The sequence below is a fragment of the Acanthopagrus latus genome, chromosome 17, assembly GCF_904848185.1.
Source record: "Acanthopagrus latus isolate v.2019 chromosome 17, fAcaLat1.1, whole genome shotgun sequence".
Lineage (NCBI taxonomy): Eukaryota > Metazoa > Chordata > Actinopteri > Spariformes > Sparidae > Acanthopagrus > Acanthopagrus latus.
The window spans coordinates 8,100,694-8,123,722 of NC_051055.1; the positions used below are offsets into that span (position 1 = coordinate 8,100,694).

General features: G+C 40.5%; 1 protein-coding gene across 1 annotated transcript in view; it reads left to right on the forward strand.

Moving 5' to 3' along the window:
• The window catches only part of eif3ea (eukaryotic translation initiation factor 3, subunit E, a), a 30,821-nt gene that overhangs the window by 3,184 nt on the left and 4,608 nt on the right, over positions 1–23,029 (forward strand). Inside the window, exons 4-10 of the mRNA XM_037073510.1 lie at positions 518–560; positions 1,537–1,641; positions 9,047–9,172; positions 9,513–9,637; positions 12,385–12,511; positions 12,697–12,798; positions 19,696–19,805. Of these exons, the coding sequence (XP_036929405.1) occupies positions 518–560; positions 1,537–1,641; positions 9,047–9,172; positions 9,513–9,637; positions 12,385–12,511; positions 12,697–12,798; positions 19,696–19,805 (738 nt within the window). The remainder of the gene's footprint in view (positions 1–517; positions 561–1,536; positions 1,642–9,046; positions 9,173–9,512; positions 9,638–12,384; positions 12,512–12,696; positions 12,799–19,695; positions 19,806–23,029) is intronic.

Here is a 23,029-nt window from a genome sequence, read left to right on the forward strand (position 1 = left end):
GCAATGCGTTTGTAGAGCTAAGAATCTGGCTCTGGCCTCAATAACACATCACACATTTGCAAGCAAATGTGCATTAATTTGTTCACATTACGGAAAAGAAAATACCCAAGAAACACACATAGTTTCAATGTGGTGTCCACATAAATACCAAGATTTTAGGTTACAGGCAAAGTAGTAAAACGCAGTTTGGATACAAAAGTTTAGAAGAGCCAGTGCATTCCTTTTATTTTGACAAAGCCATAGAGACTCAGAGGCACTTCCCTCACCAGACATAATTTGTTAGACATGGCTAGCATAGATTTATAGTGGCCAAACCGACTGTAATAAACAGCCCATCACACTGTTTTAAAAGTGAAATGGTCTTCATGTATGCACAGCTCTTGATTTAGAACAGAAGTGGAAAAATGTACCTGAAGGGGACTCCGTACACCAGTATGTCAGCCAAACTGCAACTCAAGTTAAATGACCTCTAACTACATGAACTGTCTTGCTTCTTTTTTTCCCTTCTTTTTTGCAGGGATGGACGAATGCTCTTTGACTATTTGGCAGAAAAACATAACGTAAGTTGGCCTGATCTGCTGACATCTCACTTCTTCACTGCATTTCCCATGGCTCTTGTGTGAACCCATGGTTGTTTTAGGGGCGAAGTGGGAGGGGCTGGCCGAGCAGGGAAATGCAGAATTACTTCCCAAAACCCTTAACTCATTTTCGGGGTTTGTATGGCTTGCACAAATTCTGCGGACATTTACATTCTGTGGTGAATTGTTAAGAATAAACGGAGTAGCTCGGGACTCGTGGATAGAGCCGCAAGAATGCCGGAGGTTCTATATTTACCATGATTTTTGGCTTCTTACACTCCCCTCCATTGGTCCCCTCCCACTCCGGTATCCCGCTGACCTGCATGCTGTCCCCAGTGCACCTCCACACAGCCCAGGCTCGGGGCCCCTCAGCATGCTGTGGGAAAGGCTTGGGCGGCCCGGTGCACCCACTGCCTGTCCCAATTCTACTGAATACTTGTGAATGGCCTGACGTCAGTGCACACTGCTGTGAGATACTAGACAGCAGGAAGGACAGTTAAATATAGGTAGACAAGTAGGCTTGAAATGATAGCCCTATATATACATCTCCATTTCTAATTTAGTTCACCTGACCACTGCTTGGTACATTGCTGTAGCAGTGTTTACTCTATATTTATTTAGCAGTGGTGTGCCACCGCAAGAGAAAAAGTATGTTACCACTACAAATAGGTACGCAATTAAAATTAGATTTTTCAATTTAGTTATGAGGATTTAAAAGATATTTGGAGTATCCCACATTTTTGAGGCGTAATATTTTTATTTTGATTATACCTTAACCCTGAAATGCTGCAACAATATATGACACAGCTGGGATTGCCGCATAGCTGCATTGTACATTTCAATTTAAAAATATATCTTTTTTTTTTTTTATTAAAAATTTTTTTTTTTCTGTAACTTGTTTTGACAGCAATTCTCTTTCATCCTGAGTGATGTTGATAAACTTGTATTTCTCTTGAAGTTCCGTCAGGAGTACTTGGACACGCTTTACAGATATGCCAAGTTCCAGTACGAGTGTGGAAACTACTCTGGTGCTGCAGAATATCTCTACTTCTTCCGTGTCTTGGTAAGTTTTCAACTCTTGTCATTGACATTCAACACCAGTTAACATTAATGGTGATGTTTGCTGATAACTGCACACCTTGCGTCACTTAACAGAGTGCCTATAGTATTTTACTGTCCTCATTTATAAACTGGCTTAAGGCATTTCTCTGACATATTAAAACTGAACATCACATTATGTTTGCCAGATTGCTTTAATTCCTCAGAAGACCAGTGCTTGCATAGGAGAGGAAAAGAACACTTAGAAGTAATTGAATGTGATAAGCTTACGTCATTGCCTATTCAATTCCCTGCACGTCTTTTGTATTAAGAGGAGACTGCTGCTGTAAGACTTGAGTAGGATCTTTTACTGGGCCAAGTGATCAGTGGCGGACTGCATAATCAGTCTGTAGTCTTCTCACAGGGCTGGCCTCAGTAGACAGCTTATTGATTTGAGTGCTGTGGCCAGAGTCCCTTGTCACGACTTCTGAGGTTATGGTGCGCTTACGTTATGCAAGGCATCTCTTAGTTAGCATCAAGAGGGTTACATATATTTTGTAAGGTGTTTCAGGGAGTCTATGTATGTTCAATGGGTAGTGTGCTGATGGTGTGCTTATTAAGGGCTGTTTTTATAAGGATGCTTTTTTTCCTGAATGTAAAATGATGAGCCAGGGGATGAAAAACTATTTATGTTATACAAACAGTTTAAAAATGAATGTTGAAAAATTGGATAATGCCAACCAATGTTTTTCAGATGAAAATAATTACAGGTCAGACAGTACTGGCACTATTCTTGTTAGTACACATGCACACTCCCCATTTCCTCTATAAACAAAAAGACTTGTTAACTGGGTTCTGGCATTTGTGGCTTCTCTCCCTTTGCCTTTACCTAGATGAACTAGGCAGTGAAAGGGCTCTGCACAGCTTGACTGCATGGGCTGCTGCCTCCCATAAGACATCCACAACCTTTCAGTGGCCATGGTCAAAAACCAAGTTTGAGTCACTGTGGAGTTTAAAGTGTCAGATAGGTGCCACCTCATTTCTTTTGAGTTGTCCTGTTTTAGGTTGTTAAAAAGTGAACCTTGAATATTTTGCTGTTGAGCTTTACCTTCTCTACTGGGGTAGTTTCGGATTACAAAAGAATAATAATAAGACATAATTGTATCCTTTCTGTATTAGAGCCTTCTTACAGTGGTGAAATGTTCAGACTAGTGTAAATGCCGAGGAACAACTACTGGTTGGGTTTAAGGGGCCTTCAGACTATAAGTTTAAAGTAAGTGCTAATCAGCTGTACGGACACCACGGGAAGAAATTTATCTCACTGGTTATAATAAAGTCATCACAACACCATTGTTACAGATTACACTGGACATATTACAAGACAAAAAAGTCACTGATGATGATCAATATATACAGTGCATTCAGAAAGTAGTCAGCCCCCTTCACTGTTTTCACCTTTTGTTATGCTGCAGCTTTATGCTAAAATTGTTTATTAAAAAGTGTTCATCAATTTACAATCAATACAACATAATGACAAAGTGGAAACAGAATTTTAGAAGTGTTTGCAAATGTATTAAAAAGGAACAACTGTAATATGACATTGACATAAGTATTCAGACCCTCTGCCATGATACATTTGCTAAAACTCAGGTGCCTAATATTTCTCTTGCTCATCTTTGAGATGTTTCTCCACCTTGACTGAAGTCCACCTGTGGTAAATTGAATTGATTGGACGTGATTTGGAAAGGCATACACCTGTTTATATAAGGTCTGACAGCTAATGATGCATATCAAAACCATAACCAAGTCATGAGGTCAAAGGAACTGCCTTCAGAGCTCAGAGACAGTCTGTATGAGCTCCAGAGATCCTGTGTGGAGATGCAAGAAACTTTTAGGGCAACCATCACTGCAACACTCCATTGATCTGGGCTTAATGGCACAGTGGTCAAACAGAAGCCTCTCCTGTGAAAGGTGAAAGGTTTGCAAAAAAGCACCTAAAGGAGACACAGACTGTGAGAAACAAGATTCTCTGGTCTGATGAACCAAGATTTAACTGCTGTCCCCAATTCTAAGTGCCATGTCTTAAGGAAATCAAGCCCAGCTCATCGCCTGCCCAATACCAACCCAACATTGAAGCATCGTGGGGACACCATTATGCTTTGGGATGTTTTTCAGTGGTAGGGACTTGGCGACTGGTCAGGGTTGAGGGAAAGCTGAATGGAGCAAACTACAGAGATATCCTTAATGAAAATCTGGTTCAAAGGATTGAGGACCTTGAACGCGGTGGAAGATTCCCCTTCCAATAGGACAGTGACACTAAGCACATAGCCAAGTCAGTGCAGAAGTGGCTTCAGAACAACTTTGTGAATGTTCTTGAGTCCTGACTCGAACCCAATCAAACATCTCTGGAGAGACCTGAAAATGGCGGTCAGTGTTACATTTCAGTTTTTGCTTTTTTAATACACTTTCAAAAATTTAAAAAACTCTGTTTTTCTGCTTTGTCATTATGGTGTAATGAGTGTAGATTGATGGGGAATATTTATTTATTAAAATGTTTTCAACATAAAGCTGTAACAGAACAAAAGGTGAAAAAAGTGAATGGGTCAAAATAATTCTGAATGCACTGTATACAGTGCTGTATGAAGTTGCTGCTCAAACACAAGAAACACAAAACTAGTCACACAAAATGCAATGTGCTTGTCAGTTAGCCTAGCAATTGCCGCTGTTGATCATCAAAAATGCAGATAAAAAAGAAATGGTCATCTTCTGCATTTTGTTGACAGTGGAGTAATGGAAAAGCGAGCAGATTACAAGAAACCCTGCAGGCAACAGGCTGCTTTGCTTTAATTTCTCAGTAATGCAACCAACACATTTTCTCCCATTACTGTAATCAAGTTCCTTATTAGCATTGAGTTTGAGATTGAAGCTGCATGTAAGGTTGTATATAGGGCATCTCCAGGCTTGTATCTGTTGACTGACTTTATTTATCAATTTGAAATAAAGCACACTTGTCCAGCGGGAAATTAACTTTTAAAATTTCAAATGTTCATTTATTTGTTTTTTTGGTACCATCTTGCATCAAGTGTGAGGAAGTTCAGCTCAAATGAATGTCCTATAATTACCAGTGGAACCAGCCTGCATAGTCAGTGGTTTCCAAGTGTCACTCACTTGTCCTCTTTCTTTTGTTTGTCTTTGGTTCGGCATTTAACTTTGCGGCCCAGCAAGGATTTATGCCAAAGCCAGCCCTGAGAGAATGGGCAAGAATAAGATCAACATTTTGTCTTTTCATTAGAGTGAAAAACATTAAGACCGTCTTTTGTTCCGAGTCTAATTGGCATATGATACTGCACTGCATTGCCTCTTGTCTTTTGGATGTCAGTGACTCTGGCTAGTCATGCACATTCACTATGCTGGAGTGTCCCCTCCTCAAAAACTTGGCAGTGACTCTGAGCGATGATGAACCCTCTTCACTACAAACAACCCTCTTAACCCAAAGCAGTTGGGTACTTCATTTGATGGGTTTTTCACTGATCTGCTCAAATCTGTAGGGGGAAGAGTTGCAACCGTGACAAGATGACGGGTAATTCACCCAAGATTTCCACTTCCACTCCCCTCCAAAAAAATGCATTAAGAAAAGTCTTCAAAAGCTTGCTACGGATATGTCCCACTGTTCCAACAACAGTTGTTTATGGCTTTGCAACTCAGTCTAAATAAACCAAAATTGCTTTAATTGAGGTATGTTGTTCGAAGTCCAGCACAGTTTTTTTTTTTCCTTTTTCTTTTTACCCCTCAAATTGTTAGACCCCTCATATTCAGTTCCAGCCAGATCAGGCTCTGTAACCAGATATCTGTTGCTTACTCTTGACAATGCAAGAGGCTCTTTAGACAGGGAGAAGGAAGAAATGGATTTCATTAGTGGGAGTGTGTATACCACTCTCCCCCTCCACTCTTTTCAGTGTTTTGTGGACCTCCCATTCTCACAGGCCCTTCTTCTGTCTCTCCCTCCCCCGTATGGAAGAGGTGAGGCTCCATAAAGTCATTTAACGTGGGAAACCCAGTCAATTAAACGAAGGAAGCCAGCCTTGCAAAATCCATGCCTCAGGTCTTGTTACAGTGTGGCCTATCCCGAAAAGAGCAACTTATTCATATCATCACTTAATGCAGGGATTGAATGTTAAGAATAAAGATTGAGTATCCCGACAGATCCCCAGCACAGTAAATTTATTGTTGCTGGTCAGTCAGCGAAAATGTGCTCATTTCACAAACCAATGGAAACTTAAGGTAACTGCTGGAAAAACCCAGGTATTGAAACTTTTCTAGCGTGGCCACTAGTGAAAGCCAGACTGTGTGTGTGTGTAGAAAGCTGCCATAATGACCTGGAGGTCAGCCAAACGTAGCAGGCAGGGACTTCCAAGAGAGGGAAAAAAATAACAAACAAAACAAAACACTTGAACAGATGAAATGCTGACCTTTATCCTGGCAGTGGAGCCAATTTTTTCTCTTGCTGTTAACAACACCGATCTTTCTTGTGAGTTTTACACTTAAAAAAAAAAATCACTCATCATGGACCTGAGTTGTGCTATGTGATCAAAGAAACCCTGCCCGTCTGCCTGGTTGGACAGACACACCATCTTATTGTGTTCGCTTTCTAAGGCAATACAACAAGAAGTTTCCAAATATTTCCCCTCATCTGCGCTTGTCCAGATTATAGTAGTTTGTTGAAATGTTATCAGAGTGAAACTGGTCTTCATAGGGGGGAAAAAAAAACTCTTTATTTCTGAATAATTTTCCCACTTTATGGAGTTTCAGCGGAAACCTGCTCTTTTTTAGTGTTTCCTCTACTTGTACATCTGTCATGTCTCACAGTCCAATCCTGTGGCTGTCCAACGGTGTCCGGGGGTGTGTGGTTAGGATCTAGGTTTCTCTGGCCGCTCAGCAGACACCCACCCTGACTTCCTGCTTGACTCATGTCACTGTGTCTGGTGTTTGGTGTTATCGTGAACTACTGTGGCACAGAGTTTCCCAGAGCCTGAGGGTGTAGTCCAGTGTCCACTACAGATGATTGCCTTGCAGAGGTTCAGAGGCACTCTCAACCTGTGTTTCATTACCTGCTTCTTTTTTGTTTATTTTAGTCTGTTCTGGAAATCGGAAACAGTAGCCTGCAACGTTTTTTAGAGTGATTATCTTCAAAAAGATGTGTCTCATTAGCATCAGTTCATATTTCAGCCTCATTACCTTGTGATAACGACAAAATTGTCCAGAGTTACTGAAGGCAATGGGTAGATATTATTGGAATTGTCATTCTCATATTTGAAGTGGAGTAAAGTTAACAACAAAATGATAACAAAGCAATTTCACTGTTCAAATAATGCTCCTGTTAAATATTTTACATCTTGGGCAGTACCATTTTGCAGGTTAGTTGCAGGGCTGTATGGGTGCTGGAGATCCTTGAAAATATTTTCAAGGTTTGTGAAGTTACTATGGGAGGAGAAACATCAAACTTTGTTTTCTTTTAATTTGTCACTTTTCTGCAGAATGCTATCGTGAAACATACATTTTTTTTGTTCATGGCACAACAACACAATTTAATGTGACAATACACATATGTTGAACATGTAATGGACACAGCTGTAAGGTTGTGGTAAAACTTGTAAATTTCTTGAGTTTGACAATGGAGAAGTGTAGGAACTCTGTAGTTGATGTTGGGTTTAAGTGCCAGAAAACCAGCACAGGATATTCCTTCTGTAATAATCACTAAAGCTGCACTTATATTATTATCAATGGATAAAATTAATTGTTCTTTTACATCTCATCTAGGGATGGTTCCGATCGTCAATCGACGATGCCTGACAGCCACCGTCTACTAATCCCTGAGCATCGTAACATTATGTTTCAAAATGCTGACCAACAGAGAGTCTGATTAAGTGGCATGTCCCCTCAGAGCTGCTGTAAGGCAGTAGTTGTTTGTGAAATGTGGGGATAGAAGTATGTAGAAGTAAACAATAGAAGTATGTTGCTGCTCAGTCCTCAGTGACATTACGTCTCCATGTCCTGTTAATTATTTTCATAAAATCTGTGGCAGCAGTGTTGATGAGATGAGGATGCTTTTAAACCTGGCACAGAGATTTATGGCATTGGTAACAGGAAGTGGTTTCCTCTGCAGGGTGAAACAGTTTGAGATTCATTCAGAGCAATGGTGGGAAACAGTGTTGGCTACAATGATAAGCTAATATGCAACTGCTGCCCTATGACAACACTGAGGGGACATGCTGCCTCAAATTCGCAAAGATGGGGCGTCGTTTAGCTCAGTTGGTAGAGCAGGCGTCCCATGTACGATTTTTTTTTTTGACTGTAATCACCTCACCTCGCTTGTCACCCTCACTCAAAATGAATATAGTGGCACTGAGCTAGCAGTATAGCGGCGCTGCGCCACCATTCCATCGTCTGGGGAGAACCCTGGAAATGGACTATATCTACATGACAAACACCCATCAGAAAGTACCAAATTGATTTCTTCAGACTGGAATTTATTTGACCAATCATCCAAAAGCCAAAAGTATTCCCTTGACATAGATATGAAATAAAGAAAAGCAACAACATCCTCTAGTTTGGAAAGCTGTGAGTAGCAAATGTGTTATATGTGGCATCAGTGCATGTCAAAGGTTAATTTTGGAATCGTTGTCCTGTCTCCCCTCTTATTCTAATGAATAGAAGCTGGGATATCTGGGCTTTTGGTCAACCTGTCTGACATTTTTTTTTCTTGTCTAAGTTAACCTTACCACACTATATGTAATATTCTTTTCTGCAAACAAGACAAATGGCATTTGAAATCCTTGCTTTAAATGTGCATGTAGTAACCTGTGATGCAGGCATTGATCAAGTCCATCATCACTGATATCGCCTTAGATTGATCTGACTGAGAATGATTCTCAGCATTGCCCAATAAAGTGAACTCCACTGGAACCAAATGCTTTGGTTTTGGCAAGCTAAACACATGCTCCAAATATCCCTTCACTTAACATGCTAATCTGAAAATATTACACTTTATGGTCAACTGCAATGCAGTGGTTGTATCTAAAAGTGCAGCAAATTTGGTTTCATTAAAAGCTAAACAATCTTTCATGATCCATTTCTCTTTTTCTGTCAAGCTCCATTCCCTTCGGATGACATAATTTAATCCATTTATCCAGTATAAATAAGAAAAGTGACTGCACTGTGCAGCAGTGCCACTGAAGCCAAGCAAGTAGTGGCAAGCCCAGTCTCACTGTGTATGGATGCAGATGTTACTGAGCAGTCCGCTACCCTGAATAAGAAGACTCTTAATCTCTTAATCAGAATTTGATCTGTCAAGTAATGTGGAAAAACTGTTGTTTCCAAGTTGTAGCATTGTGTGCTTCAGGTTTTAACAATGCAACATGTCTGTTCCTCAGGTCCCATCTACAGATAGGAATGCCCTGAACTCGCTGTGGGGCAAGCTGGCCTCTGAGATCCTGATGCAGAACTGGGAGGCAGCCATGGAGGACCTGACCCGCCTAAGAGAGACTATCGATAACAACGTAAATGCCCCACTTCTCAGAATTTGATACCTCATTTAGATTCCCTTACATAGACTCTCTTATTGATATTTCACGTTCAGTACAGCTCTGCTGTGGCATTTTATTCCTTACCCACATGCACTCATCTGACTACTTAAGAACTTGGGTATGGGTGTATAGTGGTTGTCTGTATTTGATTGATGGCCATGTAGGAGGCAAGAACATGTGAATTGCTTGTTCATGTGCTATACTGGAGAACAGGACAACTTTTAATTTAAAAATACATTTGTAATTTCTCTTCTGTGCTTCTTCCCCTTCTGTCTTTATTTCCTGCCTATATCTCTGTCTTTGTCCTCTCCAGTCTGTTACATCCCCTCTCCAGTCTCTCCAGCAGAGGACATGGCTCATTCACTGGTCCCTCTTTGTCTTCTTCAACCACCCCAAGGGCAGAGACAATATCATTGAGCTGTTTCTCTATCAGCCACAGTAAGTAAACATTTATAATATGGTCGTATTTAAGTGTTCTTGTTTTGATCTCCTGCAACCAGGAAATTGCGAAAACCTTTGTGAGAGTAAAGGAAGTAGTCTTAAAGATAAGATGCATTCTACTAAACAAGGGGAACAGGAAAAGCAAAGTTGTGAAGGTTGGTTGAAACTTGGGTCTGTTTGACTATTAAGCCATATTGAAGCCTTTTGGTCACCATTTTGAGTTTAGATTATGCCATCCTTGTGAGTCTTATAAATGTATTTATTTATGTAGAAGCATGCCCATTAGTTCGTGTGCATGGCAGTAGTTAGTCTTCTGGGGTCCGAGATCCAGTACTTCATATTCAGCAATTATTCACACCAAATATGAATTTTACGTGATTATGTGTAAAGTGGAGGATAAATAATCTTGTGTATAGTTCAACTTTAACTACTATAGCTTTGTGTGAACCAGCAGCACCAATGGAAGAGGTGTATTGCTAAGCAAAGTTAATCCCCTTGCTCAGATGTGTCAACTTTTTCACCACATTATTTCTTTTTGTCATAATTAATATTTGGTGAATTGTACCAAAAGCTGCCACATTATATATCTGAGAGATTGCATAGCAATTCAGACACAATCTTTTTATAACTTATTAATGGTTATTGCTGACTTATGGTTTTTTGTCTCAAGTTGCGTGTGTATTTGCATCTCTGATGTGTTGCGTGATACTAGTACAGCATGTGTGTAGTTATATTAGAAATGTCATCTTTATTTTCTATCATCAGTCCATATTAAAGTATATTAGTGAAAACTGTATTATAGCTCCAAGGTAAGTCCTACTTCCCTGGGCATTTGGAGTCATTTTATAGCATTAACTTGATTTAGAGAAAAGCATTTGCTTTAATAACTCATTTTGGGTGGTGGGCTTCTTCATGAACCCTGCTGGTATTTTTAAAGTGGTTTCAGCAGAAGTGTGTGTGTGTGTGTGTGTGTTTTCGTGTGGTCTGTTTACTCTCCGAGTCGAGAACGAGGCCATGTGTATCGCAGATCGGAAACTTTAAACTCTGTTAAAATTTGCACACCACCTATTTTGATGTGTTTGCTCCCTCCCCCTGTTCTGATTGCAGGCTTGTATAATTGAACAGATGATTGGGCTCCACAGACAGTATGACAGGCGACCACAACACAGCACACTCAAATGTCTGGTTCCCTGAATTTTACTCAGTTTTTAATTTTATTGTGGATGATTAAGGGGGCCTGCCCAATAATTACTCATGAAAAGCTCACCCAACCATCTGTGTGGACAAACTGAGGTAGTTTTGTGTGCTTTGCAGTTTCACAGTCTAAACCTCATGTTTTTCCCACTGAGGCTTGGCTCTTGTATCCTATCTCTTGACCAGTACTTCCTTTGGCTGAAGTTGGTGACCAGTAGCTGGCCTTCAGTTCCACATATGACCTCCGTTACCCCCGCAGTCAGCAGATGTTGATCCAAAGCCTTGTTTGTGTACTATTGACAGACTGCACTGACTTTAGGGGAAACAATGCTCAATATCTAAGTATGATACAGGTGCAAATGGGACAAATACGACTGCAATAAGGTATCCCTGAGTAACTACATTGTCTATATCACTTGTTCAGTTGTTCGACATGATTTTCTTTTCCAGACAAGCCATGAAATTGGACCTCGTTACCCTGTCCCTCTTCTTGTCTCCCATAGCCCCCCTTCAACAGTGGAAATATGAACTTGCACTTGATTTCTTGGCTGCATGCCTCAGTAGCATCTTCAGCAAACCAGTGCAGCGACGCTTGTTGCCTCAAAACAAAAAAAATAAAAGAGAGAAAAAGATGAAGTCCCCTAAGTGGGGTAGGGTGAATGCCCCCCAGATATGGTACAGTGACTCATGCAAGATTGCTTGCCATCGGAGCCCCCCCTGGAGAGTGAGTAGGTGTAAGTTAATCAGGAACACAGCAAGGAGCGTTGCGGTCTTCCACGGGAGTCAAGCAACTACAAAGGGAGGGAGGGAGATCTCCTAAAACCGGGCTGACGATGCCTTTGCCGAGCAGACCAGTGCTGTTTTTAGACTCAACCTCACTCTTGCCACTGGTCCCCTATCCCTTTAATTGTTTCAGCTAATTAAACTCTTGTCGCCACTCTCTCTCTGAACTTCTCGTGTTCCTCTGGCTTTAGCTATAGGAGACCTGAAGGGGCCCACTCCACCTCCTGTCTTCAGATTTAATGTGGTCAATTGGAGGTTCAAAGGTAGACATTTAGAAACCAATAAAACAATTTGGTGATGCAGGCAATGCAGGAAGGTGGTTTGTGCTTGTGAGTGAAGACTTCCAAGTTTTCAACAGAAATCTGTCTCTGGGTTGGTGTGGGATTAGAATCAGCCTGTAACAACGTCCTGTCTCTTGTGTTCAGCCCTTAGCCAGTTGACCTGTGGTTGAAACATCAGTCCCTGATGGATTGGGTTTCAGCCACTGGGCAGGTCCCTGCTCACTGATCTATAGCTTCTTGCCAGGGTTTCCTTTTTCTCCTCTCTCTCATAGGACACGAATGAAAGAGGCAGCTTAAAGCTGGGACCCATGTCCAGAGTGAGGGTCCTGTTAGGACATTTATCTGTTTTATCTGCGAAGGCTTTTTCTCTGTCCTAAATGCCAGGAGCCCAACAGGCAGCCAAAATGTTATATTATGTGTCCTTGTAAGGAGATAATGTCTTTGATCAATCTGATAAGTCATTACCTTTATCCTCCCTCATTCCAGATACCTCAATGCCATCCAGACCATGTGCCCACACATCCTGCGTTACCTGACCACAGCAGTCATTACAAACAAGGATGTTCGTAAGCGTCGACAGGTTCTGAAGGATTTGGTGAAGGTCATACAGCAGGTACCAGACTTTGAATTTTCACCCTGCTGTGTTTAATAAAAAGAATCACACCAACATTGAATATAAATTTCTAAGTAGAAGTCAGCTTTATTTTGTACATCTTAACATTGACCTCAACAGACTTTAAGCAGATTTGATATGTAAACATATAGATGTATTTAATTATATTTCATTTATATTTTCAGGAATCTTACACCTACAAAGACCCAATCACAGAGTTTGTGGAGTGCCTGTATGTCAACTTTGACTTTGACAGTGCTCAGAAGAAACTGAGGGAGTGTGAGTCGGTGAGTAACCACTTCAATAACCTTACCAGCATTTGTTTCAAGCATTTGTTGCTGAAGTATGTAAAGCTGCTGGTCTTGATTGTTTGTCTCCGTGACAATGCAGAGGTCTTCAGAGGAACTCTGATTTGTTGGTCAGACTCCTGCACTTTCACATGTAGTATCGTAGTAAACATAGTTAGTAATGATGGGGTCTCTGTCTGACCTTCTGCCTGTTCACACAGCCTTTCTGTTTGTTGGGCTCCTGCGTGGGTCCAGAGCAGACAGAACAGTGATAGTCTGTGTCTTGTATCATACTGTCAAAAATAGAGGTCCTCTAACACACTGCATGACTCAAGCTTCTGTCAGATTTTACTATGGCCTGTAATTGACCCATCAGGCTAGTAGTTAACAGTAAAAGCTTTATAAGCAAAAGTCTCCTAAGAGGCGTGCAGACACACGTAGGGGGAGATCAGTCACAGCACTGACATTCAGAGCGTTTATTTCAATTAAGGTTTGAAATTTTTTAATGTAATGGTCCTTGATGTGAGAATAGAATTATACTATAAAAGTCCTCTTTGTCTGTTGACTACAATGCACAGCACACAAGGAATACTGAGTTCTGAAAGTTAAACTGACCTCAAGTGAGCTGATATTTACAGATCAGTATTGTAGAGGCATGACAGACTTGTTTTTTTGTCTGATCCTTTGCATGTGTCAATACCAAAATTCCTTTGATAATGTCCAGAACCCCTCTTGTTAAGGTCTGTGTATCCAATCTGTTCTAAAAAAAACATTTTTGTCTATCTGTCTGTCCTTGTTACTGTGTCTGTCTCTTTTTTGTAAAAATTTGCTTTAGGCACAAACAAACTTGAAGAACACTGAAGAATGCTGACAATAATTGTAGCTGGATCAGTGTTTCCTGCATGATTTTGTTAGACTGTGGTAGTTTGTGTCCAGGTGCATGCTTCCCCAGAAGAAAGTTGTGCACATTTTAAAGTCAAACACTTAAATCTGATGCACCTAGAAAGCAAAATTAAGAGGCTCTATCCTAAATGACATGAGGATGAATTATAAATTGAAGAAAACATAGAATTTATCAAATTGTAAAGTATAACACTGTGCATTGGCTCTTCTGCCTGTCTTTGCAGTACACTAATATATGGCTCTGGGTACACAGTGTAAGCATTGGCATAAGCCTACAGGCTGTGCCTAGTGTCAGTAGATTGCTTTAAACCAAGATTTTCTCCACCAAAATTATATAATTGGATTTCTTGGTATAATGCAGTAGAAATCAACAATACGACTAGCTACAACCTTGAGAAATGATAGAAGAATTGAAGAGTTGAATCCATACATGTTAACAAAAATTTCAACAATACCACAAACTACAACCTTGAAATTTCAGCAGTAATAAGGTTAAAAGCTTAATATGGTTTGATTTATAGCTGGATTTTTGGGTTAGTCTGCATTCTAGCAAAGTTGCAATTTCTAGCAAAAATGTTAAAAAGACCTTGCATTATAATGTAGTCCACAACTAGCTGTCCCTTCTAGACCCAGCTGCAAAATGTTCTCCACAGAATTTATATAATTGGATTTTCAGTAATAAAAATTGATGTAATATGAATCATAATATCAATGATAATTGAGTGGTGAATTTATTTTAATATATCTTGTCATTTATTATGAGGTGCTGTGGAGATTCTGGAGACTCATTCCATCAGCAGTTATTAGATTGCGAAAGAGTAGTTTCTGATGTTGTGTTGGATGTATATTTTGCATAATTTGAACTCAGTTCATTCTTTTCATATGCAATATAATTTGTTTTTTTCAGATGACATCATAATTTGGCACTGCAGAGGAATAAAAGGCAAAACTTGGGGTTATTTGGTCTCTTTCATCTTCTGCCTCTTGACCATAAACCCTCAAAATGAAAAAAACAAAACAAAACATCTGGCCTGATCAAATATGTCTTTTCTCTGAGTAAATGTTTATAAATCATGTCAGCAGTTTATTGACAGTTTCATTTTAAGCTGTTTTTAAGATAATACAAAGAGTCCTCAGATCCCCAAATTACTGTTTAACAAATGAGATAGCTATAAACAATTGAGCTGATTTGTTTTTCCTTCCTAAAACCCTCAACAAATCCAAAGCATGTTCTAGGAGAAAATTTGATTTTTCCTGTGCAAAGGCCTCCGGGCTATCTCCAAACTATAACATGTACTATCAACAATATCAGAGGTGTATCCTATTTCAGCTAAGACGTGACACAGGCCCTCAATCACTGACCTTGTTAAACACTTGTACATACTTTTTTTTTTTTTTTTTAGGAAGTATCTGAATTGTTATTGACCTCGCCTCATGGGATTCTGTTTACACAGGCTTTACCCTGATTGAAACAGTTGCTTTATCCCAACTACTTTTCAGGTCAGAGCCCAAGTTATTCCAGGTGCTTTTAACTCTGGGCATACCTGTCAGTCTTATCAGAGCATGTCCAGTAGGCACAAAAGCCCTCTATTGACCTTGTTCAGTTCACAAGCAGGTCTAGCAAGGTGGGTGGTTCCAAAAATGTTTAACGGCACCTTTAATGCATTACCTGTGATGGGTCTGCAAACATTTCCCCAAAATGGTCTTGTTTGAAGTCAGTAATGGCAGTTTTTCCCCCAGCAGAAATTCACACACAATCCTTTAACAAGCGCATTATTTCAGAGGTAAAGGGATGTTTCACAGACCGTGGAGTGATTGAGGTAAACGGATACTCCATTGGGATGGGCTCTTGTCTTGATGAGCATTTGTAATGCATCAATTTCAAGCCACTGAGAAGTGGCACCCACCTATTTACTGATTGCTGTAATAGCAAGATATGGGTATTGTTTTCAGCCCTCCTGTCTTTAGTTCACTGTGCCCTGTATATTAGTTTGAGCCAAGTGCTTTCAAATGGGGGGTTTAGTTTGGTTTAAATTGTCCTGTTCAGGCTGCACAGTTTTTTTCCCTTTCTTTCCCACCCTCACCCAAATCTGGAATCACTGTCAGATGTTGGATCCTTGCATGTCAAAGAATGAATAGTATAGGCCTACCTATAGCCCGGCCTTCAGATTGTGCATAAAAGGGTTCTTGAAGCCCATTCAGAATTTGTTTAAGCTTTGTGGTCTGAATCCCAGATGACAGTAATTAGAGCACTTAACTGTTCAAAGTTTATCAGCCTTAGATAAGCGTTGTCATAGTTGAAATGTGCGTTGCCTGATAGGGCCATGTCGTTGGGATTTATTCAAGCAGAACTCTAGTCAGATAACAACTTTCTAAGCTTAAGCAAACAATGAGCTGGTAATTCTTCGAAAACTTTTGAAGATGGAGATTTGTGATGGGAAATGGTAATGAGTGGAGAGTTGGAATGCAGCAAGCACTGAGAAATGGGAGCATTTCACACAGTGGTACCTCTGGGTTATGAACATTTACAGTAGATGGCATGCAGTTGTGTCAGAGTCCAGACAATGCCTTATTTCTCACTGTAACAAGACACAGGTGATACTGTATATGAAAGTTAAAGATTTGCTCTCATCTGTGAGGTAATTTGGACTGGCGATATTACAGTTGTTTGATGACTGTAGCTGTGAAATCTTTCACAGTTGCACAATTTGCAGCCCAGGTGAATGGTGATAAGTCACAGTCAACGTGGTCATTGCTGTGGCTGCTTTTACTGTATTGTCTCACGTGGTCTCACCTCTCTTCCCTGTTTACCCCGACTTTACTCTGGGCTAGTTATGAAAATTGTATTGTTACTAGAATCATAGGCCCAGGAAATTGCCACATCTCGCATATCATTATGTATGATACAGCATAAAATAATTTTTTATACAGATGATGTATTACTCTGCTAACATCTCCAAATATTAATCTATAAATCTCTCCTCATTCTGTTGAATGCCAAATAGCAACACTTCACATTACCAGCTATTCCTCATATTCAGGGGCATAACTCTGATTTTGTTTACTTACGTTTGAATGTAATACATTTCTTTTTTTGATGAACTCTCTGTCCTTACTATCTTAATAATGTGACAAATTACAGAACTCTGATCCATGTTACAACCATAGATGGGCCTTCAGTATAGTTTAAGGTTTTAAAAGATTTGTATGATAGAAATGGATTACCGTATTTTCATGACCATAAGGCGCACCTAAACGTCTCAAATTTTCTCCAAAATGTGCGGCGCGCCCTATAGTGCAGTGCACCTAATGTGTTGTTTTTTTGTAAGGCGGATTACATGAGAACGTTGAAGGGTGAAGTGTGAGCGTTATTGTTGTTGTTGTAAGGCGGACGTAACAGAGGACTAGATGAGAACGTTGTGCCGGTATGTGCGTCATTGTTTTGGCAACCCCGATACTGGCAAAGAGACACGCTTACGAAGCACAGTTTAAAGTGAAAGCTGTCAGTTACGCGGTGGAACATGGGAATCGAGCAGCCGCGAGGGAATACAATATCAATGAATCCATGGTTCGCAAGTGGAGGAAGATGGAAAATGAGCTGCGACAGGTCAAGAAGATGCAGCTGAGTTTCCGCGGACACATGGCGAGATGGCCCGAGTTGGAAGGCCGACTCGAGCAATGGATTGCCAGTCAAAGGACAGCTGGAAGAAGCGTCTCTACAGTCACCATACGACTAAGGGCAGTAACGCTAGCGGAAGAAATGAAAATTGAACATTTTCAAGGAGGTCCGTCTTGGTGCTTTCGCTTCATGAAACGGTGCCATCTTTCCATCCGGGCCAGGATTTCAATAAAGCACAACCAAACTCAGTTTTGCTCCCGCTGCCTTTTTAAATACACACACTAGCATGCATGTTTTACCGGTGTGTTTTACCATGCCCGCGCCCTATGGTCCAGTGCGCCTTATGTATTTGTTAAATACAGAAAAAGCACCCGTAACTGAAACCGCGCCCTATAACCCGGTGCGCCCTATGGTCGTGAAAATACGGTACTTTCATTAGGTCAGAGCGTTGGTCTCTTCCACAATTTTCTTGGTACTTGTACCTACAACTAAGATTGGAAGTCCAAGCCCATAGCATTTTGCTGGTTTCTCCTTTACCCTTTCATTGATTGAGCACTTGCGTTAACCCTCAGACTTACTCTGCTGCCTTTATCATGGGTCCCACTGCTTTCCTTGTAAGACTTACCCTACTTTGCTTCTGATTGGTTGCCTTCATTGTTTGTGTTGGTAAGATTTAGGTATTACCATGCCTAGGCATGGAGGTTCTGGTTGAATCTGTTTTTATTGCAGCGTTGATATAGTGATCTATAAGATGTAGTAACCCCTGTACCCCCACCAGTCACTTAAGCGTCCTGCCTGGTCTGCTTTTGCTTATCTTGGGCTCACTCATCCTCTCGAGCCACTCTTCCCTGCCACAGCCTCTGGGGTAGGCAGAGCGGTGTCCGTAGGGTGGCCTGTTCAGTCTACCTAGCCTAGACATGCTGCAGATAAGACATCCAAAGAGATTGTGTTTACTGGGGAAACTACATTTTACAATCCGCTTTGTAAACCAGCCGCAAGGGGGGGAAAAAAAAAAAAAAACCCATTAACAAAAGACAAACGCTGCACATACAGTTAGGAAATGGTACAATGGCTAGCTAATTCTTTTCTCATTTGGTAATAAAACAGTGTATTTTATTTGGTCCACTGGGCACTCGGAAGGACAGCTGAGAAAAGGCATTCAGCCATGGGCATAGGCCTGAACAATTTCCCTATATCACTCTAGGCAAAATGGTTTTGTTATGGAAATACAACAGATGCAGAGGTGTAGGGCAAGGCTTGGGAAAAAAAGCAGTGGGATCCATGAAAACACTCCTGCTGCAATGGTGTCTCTATCAATTCTAATGATTTAATCTCTTGAAATCCAAACATCAGGGGTAACTGAGCTCTGTCACTGTGACCTTGAGGGACAGGCCCTAAAATTTGACTGGGACTATTATTGAACTAATTTATTGATCTCATCAAAAAGACGAGCACACCAGCTCATTTTCTAAAAAGTTTGTGCATACATTTTATGTCACACCAAATAATTGCATATGTTAACATACAATTAAAGCTCACAGATGGCCCAAACTGTTATAAATGTAGCTGGAATACTACTGGTACAAACCTTCATGTTTTCTGGGAATGCCACTCTACAACTAACCTCTGATCTAAAGTGTCTTAGTGTCTTGAAAGTGTCTATTTATATTCTAAATTCCTAAACAACCAAAATTATTTGAATTCAACAATGACTCGGTTTAATTGCCACAGAGAAGACCAGAATTCACTCTTGGTTTCTCCCTGAACCTACATCGATAAAAGCATGGTTGAATCATTATAGGGAAACATCCACTGTGGAGGCATGGGATATCCTAATTGCTTTTCTTTAGAATCTGCTTTTTCTTGCACAGATATAGGCCTAATTTGCAAATTTTATAGAATATAAGGAGAATCAGATACACACTGTCTACTCTCTGATTTTTTCTTTCTTCTTTCCTTTTTTTTAAAGCAAATGCAGTATGTTTATAGCTCATGTTAAGTGCTGTTTTTTGTGGAGGACTCCCTACCTATGGTCCCTTCTGTGTAATACAGTTTTAATGTGACAAATTCAATAAAAAGTAGATCAAAAAAAAAACTGATTGGATTTTGGTTTCAGTCAATTGATTGTTTTACTTAATTGAATAAGACATGAATTCAGAGACAAAGACGGATTGAAACTTGTAATGCTACACTCATGACTCCAATGCTGTTTAATATAAGGGTCCCTGTTTGATTGTCGTATTGAGTCCAAGAAAAGCCCTGGCTTCTGTGCATGTTTAACTGTTCCGCCGTACTGGAACCTTAAAGTGTTGTCATCAATAACTCTTTGTATACTCTCTGCGCTGTTTTAATGTGACATGCTTTCTGTCTCTCAGGTTCTTGTGAATGACTTCTTCCTGGTGGCTTGCCTGGAGGACTTCATTGAGAATGCTCGTCTCTTCATCTTTGAGACTTTCTGCAGAATTCACCAGTGCATCAGTATCAGGTTAGTCACTCAATACAACCAAAACTAAGTTAACTATAATTTGCCACTTGGGATGTCTCATTTTCAGTGTTCCATGTGGACAATAGTTTTTTTTTTTTTTTTAAATCCCAACCCTGTTACATAGCAGAATTCAGACATATCTTGAGACCACAAGGAACTCCTGTTTGCTGTCACAAAACTTTGATGGCAGTCAGTAAACAGGAAGTGAGAACATGGGCTTAATGATTAGTGGAATTTTCCTCAAAGATAAGCATTTATTGCCCTTTCCTCATACAGCCATGCTGACCTCACACATCTTGGGGTTTAAGTATTGTGAGGTTTAACTGCTTCCAGGTCTCCACAGGTTGGTCTTTACACTCAAGTTTTAAGACCACCTGTCCAAGGCCAACTCTTGGATAGTTTCTCTCAGGAAGGACTGTTGGAGATGTTACCAGCTGCTCTGACAGGCAGGACATTTTCAGCTCCTTTTCATGGGTGAATGGAGGTCAGAAGGTTTTGTAGGTTCAAAATTCAGTATAGTTGCATTAAAATAAAACTGACCTTGGATGCCTCCCCAAAACCAAGAAATTTAGTCAATGCTAATTATAGTGCGTATTAGTGGAGAGAAAATAAAAGATTATAGTAATTGTCTGCAATTAAGAGAGATTATGGGATTTGGCTGCCTCTTGATATCAATTTTAGAGAGTGACTAAGATGAAGCAGAGCATTCACCCTTTGCAGCCATTAATCCTGATATTTGAAAGAGTAGAATTGCGCTTGTTGTTGTATTTAATCTCTGATATTAATTAATGCATACGTTCTTTTTGTTATCCTGTTCCATATTTATTTACGCTACAAATTCACACTGCTTTTAGAAAGCTACATTCAACTGCTCTTTGGACATGTTGTGAATGCTGAAGATTTGAAGGAAGATCTGCATTTCAATTATGGTCCACGAACACATGATGCTCAGTGGAAAGAGGGAATGAATTACTTCTGCTGACACGAAAATGATTGCATTGACTGTTATATAGAGCCGTGGAGGTCTGTAGTCAAGGTTGAACCGTGGAACATGATCAGGCCCTGTCGAAATCTCCAGTTGCAGATTGTCTGGAATTGATTAGGAGTCCTGGTTCTTTTTGGCAGACTTACTGCAATTGGATCCATTTACTTGTTAAAGACCACAAAGGTTAGTGGTAACACTGAAAGAGGAAGTGGAACGGTGATTTTTCTACTTTTCACCTTTTTTCTGTTTCTTGGGCTCTCAGTTCGTTGAGGAACAAATATCAGATGCAGTTTCAGGGATTTCCTTATTTATTTTTGGTGGCTTTGTGACGATGGACAGAACATGCCTATTTTTGACAGACACCCAAATTCCAAGTCATTAGTCCTCTACCCAGAAGCCCTCTGCACCCAAGCGTGGACTCAAATGAATTTGATGGCTGTTTTTAATGAGGACATTTTTACAGCTGTTGGCCATGATGGTTTCACAGATATTTAGCTCGCCTTTTGCCCACAGCTTGGGACACAAAAGTAGACCAGAAGTTGGCGTAATTGAGTTATTTTATGCAATAAAGCCTTATGTAAAACGTACTGTAGGCAGTGAAAATGTGATTCAGCCTGCACCCGTAATTGCATACACACACATCCTTTTGTCTAGACTTTTCAGTGTTCTGAGTGTGTGTTTCCAATTTAGCTTTGTTTTCCTTGTTTGATTTACAGGGTTTATTTCCTTAGTCCTTCCATGACTTTTCAGTGGCTAGACCCTGGTTTGACCTCAGATGCACACTTGTCCTTTTGACATTTTGAGTAACTGCTTCAGACACATGATCATTTGGGCTGTTCTTTTCCCCTCATCATGCGTGTATTTGTACACAACAGCTCACTGGTAGTTGGAAGGAGTGCCTTATGTATTTGGATGTAACACTGAGGATCTTTCCACCTCACAATTGAGTCATTAAAAAGACCACACGATCATTTCGGTTTCCCTGAAAAATCAATTTTACCCGAAGTCGAAAGCGAAGTTGCTCCAAATGGCCTGGAGTCTCCCAAATGCTATCATATGTTAGTGTTTAACAATGCATTCATTCTAGACCAGTCATGTTAAGAAAGGGGCTACTTTTGAGGAGGAACCCCCCCTCTCATCCTCCTCTCCTCTAACAGAATTAGACCCCGATGCCTGACCCCTCTCTTCAAGTGTGAGGTTGGTATTGAGACCCAAAGGAGTCCCCTAGCCTGAAGTCGAAAGCTCAGGAGCCAGAGTGAGTAAGGGGTCGAAATGTAAGTGATCCCCTCTCCCCTAAGGAACAGGATCATGATTGTGTAAAATAAAACCGGTCATGGAGGCTGTCTGCTTGGCTTTAGGGCCAAAGGATGTCAATAGCATAGGTTATATAAGTCTGACCCTTTCCCTGCTCCCTCACAATCTCTCTCCATGTCTTTTTTTTTCCACCTTCCATTTTTTTTCTGATTTTCACTCTAAGGTTGAAGTAGGAGTTCCTGCTGAGACACAATGAGATAAAGTGACCCTCCTCTGATGTACAAATGTCCTTCCTGAGAGGAAAACATTGCCAGACTTTCTTTTAAAAATTAAATTAGAGGAGTTTGGCTGGTACAGGCCAAGGCCCTGGGCCTTTTGGGGGCACTCTGTGTTCCTGTGTTATGCTGCACAGATCATGTTTGAGGGGTGAAGGGTTAGCTTAACTCCCTAGTGAGGAAACCAGATCGTGTTTGTTTTGATCATCATATCTGACCTGGACTTGACTGACATGTGTCCCCACTTAAACTGAATTGCCAAACAAAACACCCAGTACCCCTGCGCAGCAATCACTTAATCACACGGGTAAAATCGGAACCAATAACAAATTTCATTCAAATTTGCTTTAGATTACTTGATTGTAGGGCAAATAAGTGAAGGGTGTTTCTGAATGTCAGTGGCTGTGATGGAGGGGTGCTCCCAACAGGTGTTGACTATGGTTCTTGTAATATTACACTGTTGTTAAACACAATAATGGAGTGGACAAGGTAACACAAACACTTGAATCTTACTTTTGCCCTGGTATACAGCTGCCAAGATTAGTCAACAGAAGGAAAATTAACCACCAACTATTTTGAAAATTGATTATTTGTGTCAGTATTTGTATAGGCAATACTGTCAAACATTTAATGGTTCCAGCTTGTTACATGTGAGGATTTGCTGCATTTCTGCTTTTACGTTACAGTAAATGAAGAGCCTTTGGGTTTTG